This window comes from Astyanax mexicanus, chromosome 6, assembly GCF_023375975.1.
Source record: "Astyanax mexicanus isolate ESR-SI-001 chromosome 6, AstMex3_surface, whole genome shotgun sequence".
NCBI classification, from domain to species: Eukaryota; Metazoa; Chordata; class Actinopteri; order Characiformes; family Acestrorhamphidae; genus Astyanax; species Astyanax mexicanus.
Genome location: NC_064413.1, coordinates 41,788,974 through 41,808,294, shown reverse-complemented (window position 1 = coordinate 41,808,294; position 19,321 = coordinate 41,788,974). Strand labels below are relative to the sequence as shown.

The following is a 19,321-nucleotide window of genomic DNA, read 5'->3' as shown; positions in this document are numbered from 1 at the left end:
AGATGTCAGTATCTCACGTTATTGAAAGGCTTATCTTATCTGGAGGACCTGATGTTGGGTGTTAGAGCAGGTGTTAAAATAGTACCTAAATGTACACACAATTACATACAGCTTCATGTCAGTTTAGACTCAAAATATATTTCTCTCTGTCCTCATCTTATCATTACAGTATGACTTATTTGCTAAATATTTATCAGTACTAAAGTCATATTTAAGTTCCAATTATTAATGTTCTAATCACAAAATCTCCAGTTCTGAATGTTACCTTTCATAAAATCATGGTTATAGTTCTTAATTAAATATCCAAAACAGTGTAAGAATTACTACATTTAACCTCTCAAACTCTATTCTGCTCTTCAGTTATTTATCCGAATGCTTCATATTATTTAGATAATTAGGCTGATACTGATACTGAGGAAATGCTCTCTCTCTCTCTCTCTCTCTCTCTCTCTCTCTCTCTCTCTCTCTCTCTCTCTCTCTCTCTCTCTCTCTCTCTCTCCATTTATCTATTGATTTATTCTTTTACACTGAGGGGAATAAACACAGAGTCAGAGAGTCAATATTATTATTATTATTATTATTATTAGCATAATATATTATTATTATTATTAGTAGTAGTAGTAGTAGTAGCAACAATAACAATAATCACAACAACAATCACAATAAGCACAGTAAGCACATCACAATAATTCCCTAATGCACCACATCCCAAAGCAACTGGTGCTGTGAGTGATTTCATGAACACGACAATGAGTTTACTGTTCTTCAGTGGTTTCCCAGTGATCAGACCTGAATCCAGTATAACACCTTTGGGAAGTGGTAGAACAGGAGATGGTAGAACTGTCTGATAAATGTCTGCAGGGACATGGAATTATGGAGAAAATTACTCTAACAAATGGTTTCCAACATCTGATTGAATCAATGCCACAAAGGCCTGTACCTGTTTTGAAGTGAAAGGGAGGCACTGCTGTGTATTGGTATAGTTCTTAAACGTCTCCTTCCACTAAAATCCACTTTTTCTTGTTCTTTGTAAAACACTGTAGGTCTCTCTGAGTTGTATTTGATGTTGCATATGAAACCATTCCTCAACCTCCATTATCTGCAGTAACTAAAAGAAAACAGTCGATTAGGAAAAGCAAAGTGTCTACGTCAACTTGTGAATTCATGGCCTCACCCACCTTGGCTCGTGGCCACCCACAGATAAGAACTAACAGCGCTAGGAACAGCATGACAGTTCATTCCTGTTTTATTTGTGCAAATATCAAATCAGTGTTATGTTTACAATTTGATTATGGAACACCAGTGAAGTACAATTGAGGTAGGTATGTGTATGTTTAAAACAGTTCTGTTTACACTAGTTACAAGTAAAAATCCAATTCATAAGCAAGAGCCTAAATCCTCTCATTTCTCCCGCCTACTCCTCCACCGGACTAAAGCACGTTATACCGAATCACCGCAGCATGTTTTTGTTGTTTTTTTTTTTGTTTTTTTTTTTAAACAAAAAAAACACTCACATGTCATTCATTCATACTAGAGACCAAAACTAGAGATTTTAAAATGAATGAAAAACGGAATGAGACATTTAATAAATTGCTCAGTGAGAGGATATGTGGATAGGAAACACATGGTTATTCATGATGTCTTCAGTCAGTCTAATCTAGTTTTGTCTGCAAATATCTTACTTATAAATGTCTCCTTATTTCAACACAGATTTAAACCTGATATTAATATAGAACACAAAGTGAAAAACAGCACATTCAGATTTACACAGTTTGTGTTACTGGGCTTGTTAATACTGTATATTGTTAAAAACATAACACTGAATTTGTTGTCTGAGAGACAGTTCCAGACTGTCTCCTTCTGTCCATTGTTTAATACAGTATATCTCTGTTAAACATAATAAACCTTTCACTCATAATAAAAATATTATTACATAAACAACATATTTTAATATTAACATCATATGTGCAGTTTTAACACTTCAAAATAGACACAAACTTAAAAATAAATTAACAGATGTTTTTGGCATATATTTTTTTATAAAACCACATTTCATTACTGTGAATCTCACTTGTTGAACCTAGATCCGTGATTTAAATATCTATCCAATATGATGAACAAGATCAGAGTTTTACTCACAGCTAAATTTACAGCGCATTACATCAGTACAGTATGTAGTAATTGAGGCCTAACTGATGATATATATAAAACATATTATTCTATCAGAGAATAGCTGCCATATGAGTGACATCAGATTGTCCAAACAGTTGTTTTTTATATTAATATAACAATGACCTTCTTTACCTGATACTAAATAACAGTGCTTTATATATATATATATATATATATATTAAACAATACCATATATCCATATGTACCATATATTTAATGTAATATAATATACTTTCTATAGAGTGAACTGCTGTAACTCAATTTATTGCTAGGTTGGAAGGGTAAAGTGTGGAGACGTGTAATATTGTCTATTAAAATCTCATTAATGCAGCATCATTGTTTTGGCAGAAAATGCTAACTGATATGATCTAGATTCCTGACTGCATATGATTGTTGGTTTGCTGGGGTTTGGCTCAAAACCTCCTAATAATATAACCAACGTTTTAATCGTCATGGCTCCCCAGAGCTGTTGTCGTGTCTAGTGTTTTTGAGAGATGAATAACTGCTTATGACTTCAGAACACTGGAGAATGTCTACTACCTTTGTCTATACAAATATTAGGTGAATGATTGGCACTTAAATATGTAATGCAGTTGACTCTTCCAAAAATGTTGTTTGTGTGTGTGTGTGATTGAATGTGGCTTTATTTCTGTTGTTAATACACAGTATATTGTCACTGCTGTTCAAAATTATTGTATTTACCTAGCCAACATATTTACATAAGCAGAATATGGTTTAGTTAGGTTTTGTTCTAAGTTCTAAGTTTAATTAGGATGTGTTCTAAGTGAATTTTGGGACCCAGTTAGGCTTTCCACTTTCATAGGAGCCCTATCATTAGAGTCCACCTTAATCCCACACGGGTCCCATCTAGGCCCCTTGAACAGTGTGGGGCCATCATGGAACCAGGGGACAAAACTTTCTAGTTCCAAGTTGGGCTACCCATACAGACCCACATGGGCATGTTTTTTGGGACAATACTGTAGAACAAAAAAAAAACTTCTTAATTTTCAGTTGAAGTCCATCATCAAATGCAATAATACCAAATAGAAAAGTCCCAAATTACTTGGATTTATATATTTTTATATTCACTTCCACTGAAAATTAAAGTTATTTTTTATTGTCAAGACATAAGATTTTTTGTGTGAAAGTGGCATTATATTCCACATAATGGAATCTGCTCTGAAAATAATTAAGAGACCACTTCAGTTTTTGAATCAGTTTCTCTGATTTTGCTATTTATAGGTATATGTTTGAGTTAAATAAACAGTGTTGTTTTATTGTATTAAAGTAAAATATTATTAAAATATTATTTTTTAACTACGGACAACATTTCTCCCAAATTCCCAATAGAAATGTTGTCATTTAGAGCATTTATTTGCAGAAAATAAGAAATGGCTGAAATAACAAAAAAGATGCAGAGCTTTCAGACCTCAAATAAAGCAAAGTTGTTTTTAGAGTTCAGAAAGCAATTTTGGTGGAATAACCCTGTTTTTCAATCAAGTTTTCATGCATCTTTGCATGTTCTCCACCAGTCTTGCACACTGCTTTTGGATAACTTTATGCCACTCCTGGTGCAAAAATTCAAGCAGTTCAGCTTGGTTTGATGGCTTGTGGTCATCCATCTTTCTCTTAATTATATTCCAGAGGTTTTCAATTTGGTAAAATCAAAGAAACTCATCATCTGGTCATCTGTACTGCTGATCTAATGCTGAAAACACAGCATATAATGCTTTGCTTTTTGAAGGTGCTTGTCTAGTAGCAGGGTAATGTGTGTACGTGTGTGTGTGTGGTCTAACAGATGAATGCTGGTGGATACTTTGTAGCCAACAATTTCCCATTATGCTTAATGGGATTCTTTCAGCTGTCCATCCTCCTAACCCTAGTAAAAAAGGCCTCAGTTCAGGTCAGTTCACAGAGCAAGCCACAGCGTGATTAGAGTGCCGGCCAGCAGCGCAGGCAGCTGAGGTGTGACCCTAACACTGACCCCTGCAGCTACCAGCAGATGCACCTTCTGGGGGTCAACAATCAAGGCACGCGCGTCCTCCAGAGCGTCAAATGCAGAGGAGCTGGAGTTCGTGTCTCCGGTGGCCAGCAGGTCAAAGAGGCAGGCCTGAAAGTAAACGTCCTGAGTGGGCAGCAGAGAGGAGCAGTGGGCGTGTGCGGCTGCAGTTGGCAGAGCATGCGGTGTCTCTAAGCGCTGTGAGGCTGGGCAGCCCCATACGCACAGCTGCACGTCCTGCTCGGGTGTGTAGGACTCGACGATGGGGCGAGGTGAGCGCACGGACAGACCCAGTGTTCGCCCACTCTGGCGTACCACCAGTGTGGTGCCAATGTGCGCTGCCCAGATCTCGGCGTGGTGGCCTGGTGCCTGGGAGCGCACGCGTAGACTGTGCTGACCACGCCTCTCTCTGCTGCTCGTGGATCCGTCTGTGAAGGCCGGGGGTACGTTGTCCAGCTCCGCCTGATAGAGCTGCTGCTCTGAGCACTCACGCCAGTTCTTGAAGATGATTGTGATCTGCAGATGGAGGAGGGAGAGAGGACAGAGGGGTTGAAAGGCAGGACAGATGCTCACAGCTGATTTACAATGGCAAAATTAGTAGGAGGTGTTACTCTGGCAAATACAAGTACATACACATATTTTGGCTTATTAATTAATCAATGATACATTGAGGAATGACAGACTTGGACTGCACCCCAATTGTGTGCTTTACACTAAGACAATTGTAAATGGTAAAGGGCTTCAGGTGAACTCGGTTCTGTGCTGTGTTCTGACCTTGGTGATTGCAGTGGCATAGGAGCCCCCTCTGGTGGGTGTGCTGGTGGCCTGAATGTAGAGGTACTGGTTGTCGATGAGTGGCCAGGCTCCAGGAACAGCGCACGTCTGGAACTCATCATTGAAGGTGCGAACATGAGGGTCCCCAAACACGCCACAGTGCAGATACTCTGGGGCCCGGCCCTCACGCTGCACATACCCCCTCTCATAAAAGCAGGCATCCAGAGATATAGGTGCCTGGGGAAGTGGACGTGGCTGTGCTGTCGGGCCTGTCCTGGGGCAGCGGTGCTGGATCAGCAGATCCTCTATGCCCTGCACGGCTGAATGATAGGCCAGGTCACCTCGGCAGGCACGGGCAGTGTGGCGCGTGCACAGGGCGTAAGAACGCAGGGCACTGCAGTACCCAGCATTCCCTGCCTCTTTCCCACTAACACCCCCACCACCTCCCAGCTCCAAGGTGGTGGCCACAAACTCAGAGTTACACCTCAGGATCCGACACTGGCCCCATGCTGCAGAAAACAAAAGAAAAGAAAAAACAGATTATATTAAGTGTGGTACACAAGTACATATACCAGTTTCATCAATGGTAAGAGACTCTATTTTTGTCCATCGTTTACTCCACTTTAACAGTGCTTGAAATTGGTGGCCTGTAAATTTTGTAATTTTAAAGACAATGGTGGATGTGGATGCTATAGAAAATGTACTATTGGTTTCCTAAATTATCTTTTATGGTTTTGTAAATATATAATTTTGTAAATATAAGTAATATGAGTATGAAAACAAAATCAAATACATACATATATTTTAATATTATAGAATGATTTATGGGCCACCAGGGTCCAACTTTCTTTGTAGCAAACTTTCGTTGTTTGTAGCAAAAGAAAAATTCAGACTGTTATATTTTCCCATTAAATATCTACTAGAGAAAGATTATCTCTGTCAATTATTATTAATTTTACTACAGTCCTGGATATATAAAGTGTATTATTAATATCATGACATGTTGAATCATTGACTTCTGTTTCAATCTGGTGAAAATCTCAATTAGGGGTGTGCCATATCGTATCATATGAAAGGGACAAAATATTGTGTTAACCAGTGTGCTGGAACAACCATCCCCTGCTAAGCCTAATATATTCATTATAAAAACTGGGGTGCCGGTCGCTTTTCACAGGAGTTCTTTTGGCCACGTCACTCATCTTTATGTACTTAAGTCACACGTACAGCCTCTGAACCAGGATCTGGCTTAGTTTTACTGAACGTGAGCAGCTGGTGGAGCAGTGGAGACTTCAGAAGAGGGAACTCAGAGCTCAGCAGCTCATTCACCCATAGCAAAACAGAGTGTGTAGTTGAAGTAAAGTTTTGACGGAGCGCGCTCCCTCTCTCTGACTGAACATAACCTGGAATCGGATTCATCCGCTCTAAAAGGAGACCGCATCACACCTGCCCAGTTTTAATGATTCTTCCGCATGCTCGGTTCAATTACCTGTTCTCACCAGAGAGGGACCTAAATTCCCCAAATCCTAAAATTTACGGACATTAGCTTTTAAAAGAGTTGTCTAGATATATAACAATGTTCCTCCAACCACCAACTCCTATAAACAACAGCTATAAACAGTAGAGGTGGGCGGATCGATCCAAATATCGATAATATCGATACCAATGCTGGTATTGGTATTGAGCAATACTCGTGTAAAAATATCGATATTCAAGCTTTTTTCTCTGCCGCACGCACTGACTGCTTCGCACGAGATTCACCACAGTCTACTCTCTGGTCTCTTGTTGCTGCACATGCGTCACATGGCTCAGCAAAGCCAGCCAAACCGCCACACAGGTAGGCTCAGCCTGGCCCCACCCACTCAGCGCTCTCCTCGAGTCCGCACGCCTCTACCTCAGGAGATTTGTGTTGAGTGATATTTTTTTACACTCTGTTTATTTAAGAAAAACTTGCATTTGAATTGCACTGAAAGGAAGACAATTCCTTATTTTTTATTGTTTTTCCAAATGACAATTCTATTAAAAAAAAAGAAACAAAGAAACAAAGAACTAGAAAAGATGTCTAGTGAGGGGAGAATTTTTATTTTATTTTTTTATATTTTTTTTATTTTATTTTTAAACTTTGTTTTGTTACTGTTCCATTGTTTCTAAACAAAAAATGTTGATTGTGATACTAAAGTATTTTTTTTATCACTTACAATGTTTGGTGAAATTATATCCTAGGTTTTTGGATCATTTGGATCTATAAAGCTTAAATATTAAAAAGTATCGGTATCAGTATCGATATCGGCAATACTGGCCCTGCGTTTACTTGGTATCGGATCGATACCAAAATTCCCGGTATCGCCCACCTCTAATAAACAGATATAAAAAGCTCACCTTGTGGGGCTGTAAGGAGAACTAACAACAGCACAATGAAACCATGACACCTCCATGTGGTCTTTGTGTGGTTAGTGCAGGTGGCCCGTTCTCCCATTACCGTCCATACACACACAGCCTCAGCGGGCTGCTGAAGCTCCTTACAGTGTAGTGGTGGAGTAGAGTGCTGAGAAGAACTGCAGCCAGCATCCACATGAGGGAGACAAGAGCAAACACAAACACTGAAATCAGTACTTTACTTACAAGTCCATAGAGACTCATTTCAGTAAGCTTGATTACTACAGTACGAATAGATTTCGAATAGATGTCCCCTAGTTCTATTATTCAGCTCTTAATTCTAAAGCAACATAAATAAACATTGTTTTGTTCTATAAACTACGGACAAGATTTCTCTTAAAATTCCAAATAGAAATATTATAATTTGGACCTGAAATAACAAAAAAGATGCAGAGCTTTCAGACTGATTATATTCCAGAGGTTTTTAATTTGGTAAAATCAAAGAAACTCATAATTTTTAGGTGGTCCCTTATTTTTTTCCAGAGCTGTATTTGTGCCATACCACAGGGTCCTATTTTGTAAATGTTAATTATGACAGTAATGCAGTTATAAGTGTGGGCTTACATACAGAGCGTAATGGGTATAATGCTATTATAAAAGATATTGGTAAAAAAAAAAAAAGGACCATATGTCCAAATGTTTGTGAACAGCCCTTCTATAATGAATGCATTCAGCTACTTTAAGGTGGAGCCATTGCTGACACAGATGTGCAAATGCACATTTCAGCTTGATAAGTCCCTGTAGCAAAGTGTTGCCTAAAGAATATTAACATGAAACTATGGGCTAAAGGGGACCTGTTCATAACTGTGAAAAAAACTCTGAAATGATGCTGCTCAGTCCTATACTTTTGGGATGAGTTGGGGAATCTGGATGATGTCAGGTGGTCAGGATAGTTGTACTGCATTGCACCTGCACAATTTGAATCTACTGGCTTTTTGGTACATGGTACCTGGTTCATTTTCTACTGTCATAACCCCCACCTCTCAATATGTCATGAATGATGTCACAAAACACTGCCAATATGTCATCTTCCCAGCAGTGAGAATGCTGAAGTCACATAATGTAATTATGATCTCTGAAGAAAGATTACACCTTTTATGCTTTAGTTTCTGGAACCACATATAAGCAGATATAATGAATATCCAGGAACCAGGTTCCAAATTTGCCTAATGGAAAAGCAAAAAAAAAAGCAGTCGAGAGTCGAGTCACATAGTTCAGGTTCTACATAGTGGAAAAGCTCCATAAGGCTCTTGTTGCTGAATGAATGCAATCAAATCTTAACATCAATGCTCCACTTTCATTTCCCTTTTAGTAGAAATTCTTCTCTTGATAATTCAATCAGTTACTTCAACAAAACCAGGAAGAACTCTTTTTTTTTTTTAATACCCATGATTTTGGAGAACACAATGAATGAGCAGGTGATCTAATACTTTTTGTCATACAATGTTTCTCAAGACAACAGTATTTAATATGATCTCCACCTTTAACCCATCTGTGCAGTAAATACACTGCTCAGGACCCAACCGAGGCAGTTTCCTACACCAGGGTATTGAACCCACAACATCATCATTTCATCAGCAACCCAGTGGTCTAACCATTAATGATGCTGAGGTTTTCAACTTAGTAGTAGTACTGAAACCAGAATTAGAGTAAAGCCCCATCTGGACAGGATTAGTTTGTCAGGGGGTCCTAGGGTAATTTTCTCTTTTATGGGGGGTACTCTGTGATTTTATTCCTATCTGGAACGAACATGTATGTGTTTTTCTCAGACGTCCTGAGAAAAGGCTGAATTACCTACTGTTTTTTGCTGAACTCCATGGTTGTAAGGTCATTTTAGTCTCTTAGTTTTATCACCTCACATTTAATAAAATAGCTATTTGTCCACTGCCACGTACCATAATTAGACTTTTGGCGTGCCTTTTTACAGAGAAAGGATAATAAACACATTTGATGAGTTTGATGTCCCAGAGCTAATGTTCCACATTTCAGTGGACTTTGATTGGAGCTTGACTCCACTGTGGAAATCAGAATCAGACCAAATCAAATGTGCATAGCTCTGTGATCCCAATCTCTCACAGTGGCCACCTGTGTCATTATCAATGTCCAAAATACAAGGCCAGTTGTTTCACCAGTGTCCACACTGGTCTATTCTGGTTTAAGAGTGCCGTTGCTTTTGTTGAAAGGGACATGGTGCAGTTTGGACCCTTGGTGCTGTTCCGTTGTTTGCAGAGTGGAGAGCAAACACTGAGAGGAAGCCAGCTAACTCGAAAGCCTCTGTCATTTATGCTGAGGCCAAGAAGCTCTAAAATGAAGTGGATTCCTAAACTAAGTTTACATTATTTCAGAAATAGCTATAAAAGCACGGTGGAGTGGGGTAAATAGTGACGAGAAGAGAAATCCTTTGGCAAATGTACACGGTCTCAAATATCATATTACGGCTGAAATGTTCATTACTGAGCACTTCCATTGATTCTGCTCGGCACATTCCATTCCTTATATATTTATGGGTGGATCTAATTCAGCTTCAGGGAATCTGCACAAACGTTGACGCACATTTGTGAAGGATTATGTACAGAGTGCTTTCCTGAAATGCTGACAGAGCCCGCTATGACATTTATTCCAGTTGATGGGATGGCCGAGGGGACAGTAGTAATGGGGTGGGGTTTACAGGGTGGGGGAAGGGGTGTAGTTACGAGTTACGGGGCAGAAATAGAGGGCTCTAAATATACCCCCACCATGCCGGCCTGCTCCTCAAACCTTCCCCTTTCCCCGCCCTGCCCTGTCCCGTCTGAAATAGCTGGGGATGAAATGCAGGGCTGGTAAGGCAGGTGTTGGAAATACAGTAGAGCTTCCAGCATTCTGCCCCACATGGACTATCTCCTTCCCCCAGCAATCTAATTTCAACTGGGTCTCTGCACATGCAGGATGGCCCAGCTATTTCTGACATTCTCTGCTATGGAGGGTCTTAATGCTTGTGAATGGCCTGTGCACCTCGCATTTGTCCACTTTCATCACTTTGTTAGGATGTGTGTGTGTGGAGAATGTTTTAGCTGTGTATTTTGGAGCATGTACTTTCACAAAATAGCTGTAGATACTCTAAGCATTGTGGGAGGAGCACCGCTAGCTTCAGAACACAGAGACGACACTGAGATGTTGAAACAACAAAGTAAACAATAGATGCTCTCAGACAAACACTGGGTTTCTCCCCCTACTAGTCACAGCAGTGTCTGATTCACAGGTGTACACACACACACACACACATGCACTCACACATTACTGTAATTAACCCCTTCCGGAAACCATTAGAACTAACTAAATTTTAACATATGTAGCATATATAGCAGAAACACACACATTTACATTTTTTAACATAATGTGAATCTAGCAGATGTTCTTTACATTGTTTTCAAATTGCACAATGAATGGACAAATAGAAAAGCTCCAGAATTACTTATGATAAGTAAGTTTTGTTTTTAAGTTTTTCTTCTCCTGTGTTTTGTGTCAGTGACGATACATAGTTTATTGACACAAGTATTGAACCCCCTGCATATTCATTGTGAGCGTATACAATAGTTTATACTGCTTTTGTTTGAGTAACTGTCTCTATTGTCTAAGAAGGTTTTTTACTCAATTGTACTAGAGTACTGCTGTACGAATTTGATTGCATTAGGCAAAAAAGTGTTAGGTAGACCAGGATGTTGGATAATCACCACCCTTCCTCATCCACAACTCCCTAACTCATCCCAAAAGTATTGGATGGAGCTCCATCATTCCAGAGAACACAGATCCACAGTTCCACATCTCAATGTCAGTGGGATTTATACCCCATTAGCCCAGGGTTTCTCAACACAGGCACCCTGCCCTGGACTTTTATTGCTTTCCCTTCTTCCAACACTCCTGAACTAACTAATAAGTTAATGAACAAAAGCTTTCAGAATGGCGGTGGGCATGTTAAAGCAGAGAAACCACAATAATTTGCAGGGCAGAGTCTGTGCAGGACTACAATTGAGGTTGTAGCCCCAATTGCTCTTTGCAAACAATAACAATTGCTCTAGACCCAATATTAAGTTTATGTTCATCTGCTCCAGAGAGTCCCATTCTATTTGTGGTACTCTACAATCTACTAGGCAAGTTATGTGTAAGCATTTGCCCACCTGTGTCAACAGTGGGAGGAACTTAAAATAGCAGAATGCATTCATTAGAAGGGATGCCCACAAAAAAATTGACATATTGTGTTTATTACAGGCACCATATGAAATGTATATATTGTTGTTTATGCCTACACCCAATCTTTAAAATCAAACAAAAATAAATTGTTTTAAAATGTACAAATAAAACCTTTTTTATGTAAACAGCACATCCCAAAATTAAGTTAAATTTGCTGGTGCTGATATAGTATGGTCCTCTTTGTCTCTGGTTGTCCTACAAAGTTAAAACACACATACACGCACATCTGGAAGCTCCCCTGCTGTATATATTTGCATGCCATAATGGATATCCAGCTGAAGCTAAAATTATAATGTGATGAAAATAAATGGTTTCTTAACATTAGAAATCAACACAGTTCCACTAGGGCCCACAGCTAGCTCACTGTCATCTCAAATGAGGGGAGTATGTCTACTATTTTTTTATCATCGCATTTAAGGTATGTTAAGGGTTTTGGGCCTGTTTTATACACCACTTTTTATACAAACTTCATACAATAAAAAATACTGTTCTTGGCTCAGGCTGAATTTTATAAACAACACACAACATCACAGCATTGGCAGATGAGGTCTGATCTTAGATTAGTGCACAGAAATACACACTGTCCTAACAGACACAGAGATATTTGTCATCTCCATTAAACACCTGTAGTAGATCTGTGTGTGTGTGTAAGGAACATTTTAAAGGTCTAAAGACCCTTCTCTTCATGTAGAGGATATGTTTTACCAATGTTAACTAATATGAATGGTTTTTGCTTGATGTAAAAGTTATTTCCAAACACACAGGTTCTTTACACTTACACATCACTGTTACAGACATTGTTGTTCTATTTAAATTTCTAAAGAATCTTTAATTGATTTAAATGTTCTTTACTAAAGGTTCTTCATTCTTATCCCAGTCCAGAAGTGACACTGAGGTGTTTAAAAACTTTAGCAGCACTGCTGTATCTGATCCACTCATGTCAGAACAACCCACTTTTACCAGGTCAGTGCTGAGAATGATCCACCACCCAAAAAATAGCTGGTCTGTGGTGGTTCTGTGTGGTCCTGACCATTTGAAGATCTGGATGAAAAGGAGGACAATTAAGTAGAAAGTAGAAATATAAGAACTACAATTTACACTCTTATAGAACTACAAAGAGTTGAACAAATTAATTATAGGTGTAGAAACAAGGAAGAGGTCAAAATGTTATGCCTGAGCTGTGTATATATTTAAAATATAGATTTTTATTTTTATTTTTATTTTTATTTTTATGACTACACCTACAAATTTTAAATAACTATATTAAAAGTCTCATTTCTGCCATTTATGGTGTGGAATATTTATGATAGACAGGTTTTTTAGACATCCAAATGTCTGTAACATATTTTAAACATGTTTTTTTCTTTATATAAGCAATTATGCGTCTTCTATATAAAATCTAAATAGACATTTGTCGAACTTTTATTTTTAAGAGTGCACCTGGTCCAAACAAGCCCCAGTTTCCAGCAGTCACGCGCCAGTATGGAAGACTGACTACACCAGTATCAGCAGTTCAGAACTTACCTCTGGTAATGGTGAACTGTTCGCTCCGTTACACCAGTTTGGAACCCTTCATATCCACCAACGCACTGGTTCTGCTCTTCACCTGTACGCATGCAAACTGAGTGTGTATATGTGTGTGTGTGTGTGTGTGTGTGTGTGAGAGAGAGAGTAAGTAGAGCAGTGCTAGTGTGTGTGTGTATCTGTGTGAGTTAGTGTGTGTGTGGGAATGAGTGTTTGTAAGTATGTGTGTATGTGTGAGGTTTCCTCACGCGCAGTGCGCACCTGCCACGCGCGCGACAGCTGCGCGCAGAGGAACAGCTAGCAGAGCAGAGCAGGGCTCGCGAGGGCTATTTTAACCAGAGCAGCAGCAGCAGCTCGAGCTGTTGCAGACCCCCTCCCGACTCACAGGGGGGCTGAGTGTTTGTTAATGACCTGTATTATCTTAAAGCAGTGATTCGGTGAATAAAACAGGTATTCAGACTCACCTGACTGCTCCACGCGCAGCAGCAGCAGCGAGGCTACCATTCTCAGTCTGTGCAGCACGTGTGTCTGTTTTCCTACACTTGAGAAAAGTCTCAGTTTAGTGTGAGAAGTGTGTGTTTACCTATAGAAACCCATTTCCACTAATTAAAACAAATCCAGCACCATTAGTTTTTTTCTCTTTTGAGATACTATCTCATTATTTTGAGATACTAAATCATTATTTTGAGATACAAAGTCATTATTTTAAGATGCAATCAAATTATTTGGAGATACTTAGTTGCTATTTTGAGATGCTACAGTATATCTTTATTTTATCTCATTACTTTGAGATACAAAGTCGTTATTTTGAGATGTGATCTGTTTTGAGATATTAAGTTGCTATTTTGAGATGCTTTATCTTTATTTTGAAATACTAATTCATTTTGAGATGTTATCTCATTACTTTGAGAGTCGTTATTTTGAGATGTGATCTAGCTATTTTGAGATACTAAGTTGCTATTTTGATGGTATATCTAACATTCATTTGTGATAGCACGTCTTTCTTTTGCAATATTACGTCATTATTTTGAGATACTAAGTTGTTATTTTGAGATGCAATCTAATTATTTTCAGATATAAAAGCTGCTATTTGTGATCTAACTATTTTGAGATACTAAGTTGCTATTTTCATGATCATCTTTATTTTGAAATACTAATATTCATTTGTGATACCAGGTCTTTCTTTTGCAATATTTTTAAATGCTATATAGTTATCTTGCAAGACTTTATTCTGAGATATTGTTATTAATTTCAGATATTATGTCTTGAGATGTAAAATCATTATTTTGAAATACTAACATTTATTTGTGATAACAGGTCTTTCTTTTGCAATATTAAGTCATTATTTTGAGATCATTAATATTATATTAATATGCAATATTAAGTAATTAAAATAACCAGTGGAATGTTCTATTGTTTTTCATAAATTTAATGTTTCTTTTTTAAGGGACTGAATGCATGAATAATGTTTAGCAACTGATAATATTAATATTATATCACATTGTCTCTATACCTCTTTGCTGAGATAAAGCTTTAGCTGTTTATTTTATTGTAGTAAAATCATGGTAATTAAAATTGTTTTAGAAAATTAAAACATATCTTTAAAACAGAACCAGGCCAAGAATTAAAATATAAATAAATATAAAAAGAGATTAAGCTGTGGAAAAAATATTTTTGTGTAGTCTAAAGCCTTAATATAAATATATGTATATAATTGTAAGTAGTTAAATCATTGTTTTTAGGTTTTGAGACCCTGTATTCTGATAATGACCTTTGTGTTTTGAACTGAACGTATTGTGCAGTACAGTTAACATTCATACATCCATGAAAATCTGTTTAATATTCACAGACTCTCCAAAGTTATTTACCAGAACAAATCCAGCCCTGTAGTGTGTTTACTGCATTATCATGAACATTCTAATATCAGATCTAGCAAAAAGTGATTTAAAGTGCCTCTTACTGTTAGTGATAATTACATCACATACACAGCTCAAATGCCCTCCACCTACACAAATGTCTGTTTTACTGAGAACCACCTATTATTGTTGTATTGTTGTAACAAAGTAATGCTAAATCGACCCTATCCTTATTTAAATCTAACTTAGCCTAATCTATATAACTATAGCATAACTCCAACTGAACCTTTACCCTACAACTGCTCATAAAAAATGCTTATAACACTAACCTGAAACTAAAACCTCAGTAACCTACATCTAACACCAAACTACAGCTCTTTAATTTACAGCTACATTAATCCTAATTTCTGTGATTTCCATTTAAATCTAAATTTAACATCCATAACCTACTCCTAAACATAACCTAAGAAACCTACACCAGCACCCAACCCTAACCTCCGTAGTTTGTTCCTAAGGCTGCTGTGGTACACAGGTGGAAGAGAGTGGGACTCATTTGGGTCAAGATATAAACAGACATGAAATGGGCAATCCAGGACACATGGAATTTTAACAGTTATTAACAAAAAAAATCAGTTATTTTAAATATATAAATTTGTAAATAACAGTAAAATCTTTTTTAGTGTTGTTTTTTTTTTATAAATGGAGGTTTGTCAATATATTGTATATTATTTTAGCTCAGTTTCATTGATAATCCAAAAATACATTAACATGCATATCATCCATACATCCATACATCCATAATACAAGTCACGTTTGGACACACCTTATCATTTAATGTTTTTTTTTAATCAATTTTCTATTTTCTACACTGTAGTTTATTACTAAAGACATCAAAACTATGAAGAAACACATATGGAATTATGTGATAGACAAAAAAAAGGTTTATGGCCTCTACAATCACCTAAACCTAAACCTAGTTCAAAATCTAGATGAAGTTGGAATGCAGTGTGAAGGGAAAAAAAATCAACAAGTACACAGCATCTCTGAGAACGTCTTTACGTCAGAGGACCATTCCATGTTATGTTTACTACATACTACCATATTGTATTCCTTCAGAGTTTAATTATCTTCAATACTTTATATATGTATATATGAAATGCAATGTAGAAAATAAAGAAAGAAAATCATTTAATTAGAAGGGGTGTGTCCAAACTTTTGACTGGTATTGTATAAACTGCTCCTGAGTTTGTTTGAGATCTGATGGACCCCATCTTCTCTCAGTGGTCTTGGTGCAGTTGTTTTAGTATACCTTTGAGTCAGATTAAGGTGTCCAAATGAATCACACCAAGACTGAAACTGAACCGCAGTCTGATTTCAACTGAACTAAGAACTACACTGTTTACTTTAACCAGATAATCAGTATAGGTATTAACAAATGACATATTTGTTGTTGCTCCGTGTTAAATCAGACATATTTGACCATCCATCTATCTCTCCATCCATACATACACCCCACCCACTCACTCACTTGATCCCACTACTCCATCTATCCATCCATCCATCCATCCATCAATTAGTAAAACCATGTGAACTCAGCACTGATGTGCTACTATTTGACACACTTCATGAATTATTTTGTTGGTACACTACATTATAGCTATTTTTTCCCGTTCACCCCTCCTCTTCTACAGCTCTCTCTCTCTCCCTCCCTACCTCACCCTCTCCCTCCCTACCTCACCCTCTCCCTCCCTACCTCACCCTCTCCCTCCCTATCTCACCCTCTCCCTCCCTTGTCCTCTCTCCCTATTTCTGTCTCCCTCACCCTCTCTCTCTTCATCTCTCCCTACCCTCCCTTTCTCTCCCTCACCCTCTCTCTTTTCATCTCTCTCTCCCTACTTCTGTCCCCCTCTCTATCTCCCAACTTCTCTCTCTTTCTCTCTCTCTCTCTCTCTCTTCCTCTCTCTCTGCTCCACTGAGCACTCTTTGTTGACTGCGCTGATGGGGGCGGGGCTCTGCGGGACGGGACTCCTATTGTGCGGGGAGATTTGGGGGAAAGAAAGGCAAGAACCGAAACCTCGTTGTTGCAGGCGTGCCAAAAGCGTGCAAGCGGACTATGGCGGAGGTGGAAGCGGCTGTGCGCTGAGAAACACGCGGTTATTAGCCGTGTGTCGTTGTGTTTGGTGTGGAGCAGTTTGAGTTGTGAAGTTGAGGGAGGAGCGCGGTGGTCAGCAGCAGCAGCAGGAGCTCCGTGGCCAGTTCCTCTCCCTCTCCGTGTGTTGGCGTGTTTTGGTCGGTGAGTCTCAGCGTTGTTTTGTGTTTTTCTTTAGCTTTAGCTCGAGTCTGAGACATTCGGCGTTGTTGTGGGTGTATAACTGAGCGCTGGTTAGGTATAGAAGCCGTTAGCTTAGCCTGTTTGGGGGAAAGTTGGCTAGTTAACTTTTCCATGCTAATGCTTGGTCGGGCTCTTCGCCAGCTACGACGTTTCTAGGCAACCTGTTGTCCGGGAAACACTGCGCTGCACGTTGGCACGCCGAAATACGTGCTGTACGCGCTAACGCTAGCTAATTTTAATAGAATTATATTGTTTATTTTTATTATTTATTCTAACGAATTTGTCTATTTTATAGTAAGATTATATGTACGTCTTTATTCCACATCTACATTTAAAAATGATTTAGAATTATATATTTAAATGTTTTTTTTTTTTATCTGGGGCGTGGCCACTTCCATGCCCCGCCCACCATGCGTTCCCTCCAAAAAAAATCTTAAAAAGCAGGCCTTAATCCATCACAGTTAAATAAAAATAATAATGATAAATTATTCTGTACATAAAACACTTTAATAATGTTTTGATACTTTTTAAGTGTAAGTAAATAAATACATATTTTTTTTATCCACTCTAATTGTTCTGATTCTTTTCTTCCAGATGGACACTGCACATCTATCTGCCCATGTGCCCAGTTACTGCCTCATGTGCCCCATGTGCTCTGTGTGTCCCGGGGCCTGGCAGGCACGGGGTGCGGTGCACTGTTGTCCATTCTCCCACCAATATTGCACTCGTCCCGGCCTCCCAGACCACGAGGACCTAACAACTTCTTCTGGAGCCACGCAGCCTGACCATGTGCTCTCTAACACTACTGGACAGCAGGTAGCCTCAATGTTTATCCCAGTCTAGCTAAATCCTTTCATTCCCTGTGGCTGATTTCAGTATGATAGATTATTAATAGGTCAGATAGGGCGAAGGTGGTATGTAATAATATTATTAATATTATTAAAAATATATATATTTTTATAAATTTCTACGATCCGTTTCAACAGTAAGCATATCAAGGATATAATATAAAGAATATCATATAAAGAACACTGGCACAACTGTACATTTTACTACAGATAGTGTAAAATATCTTGTTTAATTTTTTAACATGCAGCAAAAATGAAATAAATCACTGTACTATGCATGAAAGATTATTTGAATATATGTTTTTAAGAATCTGTCACTGCTGGTAAATTTCAGTGTTTTCTGCATGTCAAAACACGATAAATATCGTGTACCATAAAATTATCTTTAAATATTGTAACATAATATTTTGCCATATTGCCAGCTCTACCTACAAAGTTTGACCATATCGCCATCAGTACTTTAATAAGTTTAAATTGAAATAAACAGTAAAAAAACAGTAGATGTGTAATAATGGTAGTATAGATTTACAATTCTAATGAATAATTAATATGTAATTATATATCTTATCGTTGTTTTTGATGTTATGCATTTTTTTCTTATTATCCATAGGCACTCTCATTTTGCAATACTATTAAATTCTGTCAGTCACACAAAAACATTGTATCTACCACTTCACAGGAGACTGTCTTCTTAACTTTCAGTGGAAGTCACGGTAAAATGATTTATTCCAAATACCTTTAGAGCCTTGATATTGGTATAAAAGTGAAAAACAATAAAATGTAGATACAATGTTTTTTACATGACAGAAACAATTTCCATTGAAATTACATTTATTAAAAAGTTTACATTATTTATTTGTGATTTTCGTGTATTTTCACAAACAAGACTATGGAATAAGAAAGCATATTCTCAATTTCAGACTCCAATAAAGTTACTTTGTTACCTGATAAATGTGGATTTAAATTATTAATTTCTTTTTAGAACCCCCACACATACAATTCACATAGAATTGTCTGTTTGTCTAAATCCAATTAGTTTAAAATAACTAATCTAATTTAGCTGCTTTTGTTGTTGCTGCCGCAGCAGTGACTTCTCACTACTTAATGTATATATGTAGTAAACACATGTATAAGATAGGGATGGAGATGACACAGG

The 19,321-nt window shown here is 37.9% G+C and overlaps 1 protein-coding gene across 1 annotated transcript; it reads right to left on the bottom strand.

Annotated features, from left to right (window-relative positions):
• Window positions 1–1,228: 1,228 nt before the first annotated feature.
• On the bottom strand, window positions 1,229–13,444 carry hjv (hemojuvelin BMP co-receptor). The gene is made up of 4 exons (XM_007237731.3): window positions 13,130–13,444; window positions 7,322–7,497; window positions 4,946–5,454; window positions 1,229–4,687 (listed from the first exon to the last, which is right to left on the bottom strand). The coding sequence occupies exons 1-4, from the start codon at window positions 13,219–13,221 to the stop codon at window positions 4,082–4,084; spliced, it is 1,383 nt and encodes a 460-aa protein (XP_007237793.3). The 5' UTR covers window positions 13,222–13,444; the 3' UTR covers window positions 1,229–4,081.
• Between the last annotated feature and the right edge of the window lie 5,877 nt (window positions 13,445–19,321).

Bases quoted from the DNA above. Each gene is read 5' to 3' on its own strand.
- hjv (XM_007237731.3), bottom strand. From the start codon at position 13,221: ATGCGTACAGGTGAAGAGCAGAACCAGTGCGTTGGTGGATATGAAGGG. The intron at 7,498-13,129 runs GTAAGTTCTGAA...TGCTGGCTGCAG, and splicing joins ACAGTTCACCATTACCAGAG to TTCTTCTCAGCACTCTACTC. The intron at 4,688-4,945 runs GTCAGAACACAG...CTCCATCTGCAG, and splicing joins ATGCCACTGCAATCACCAAG to ATCACAATCATCTTCAAGAA.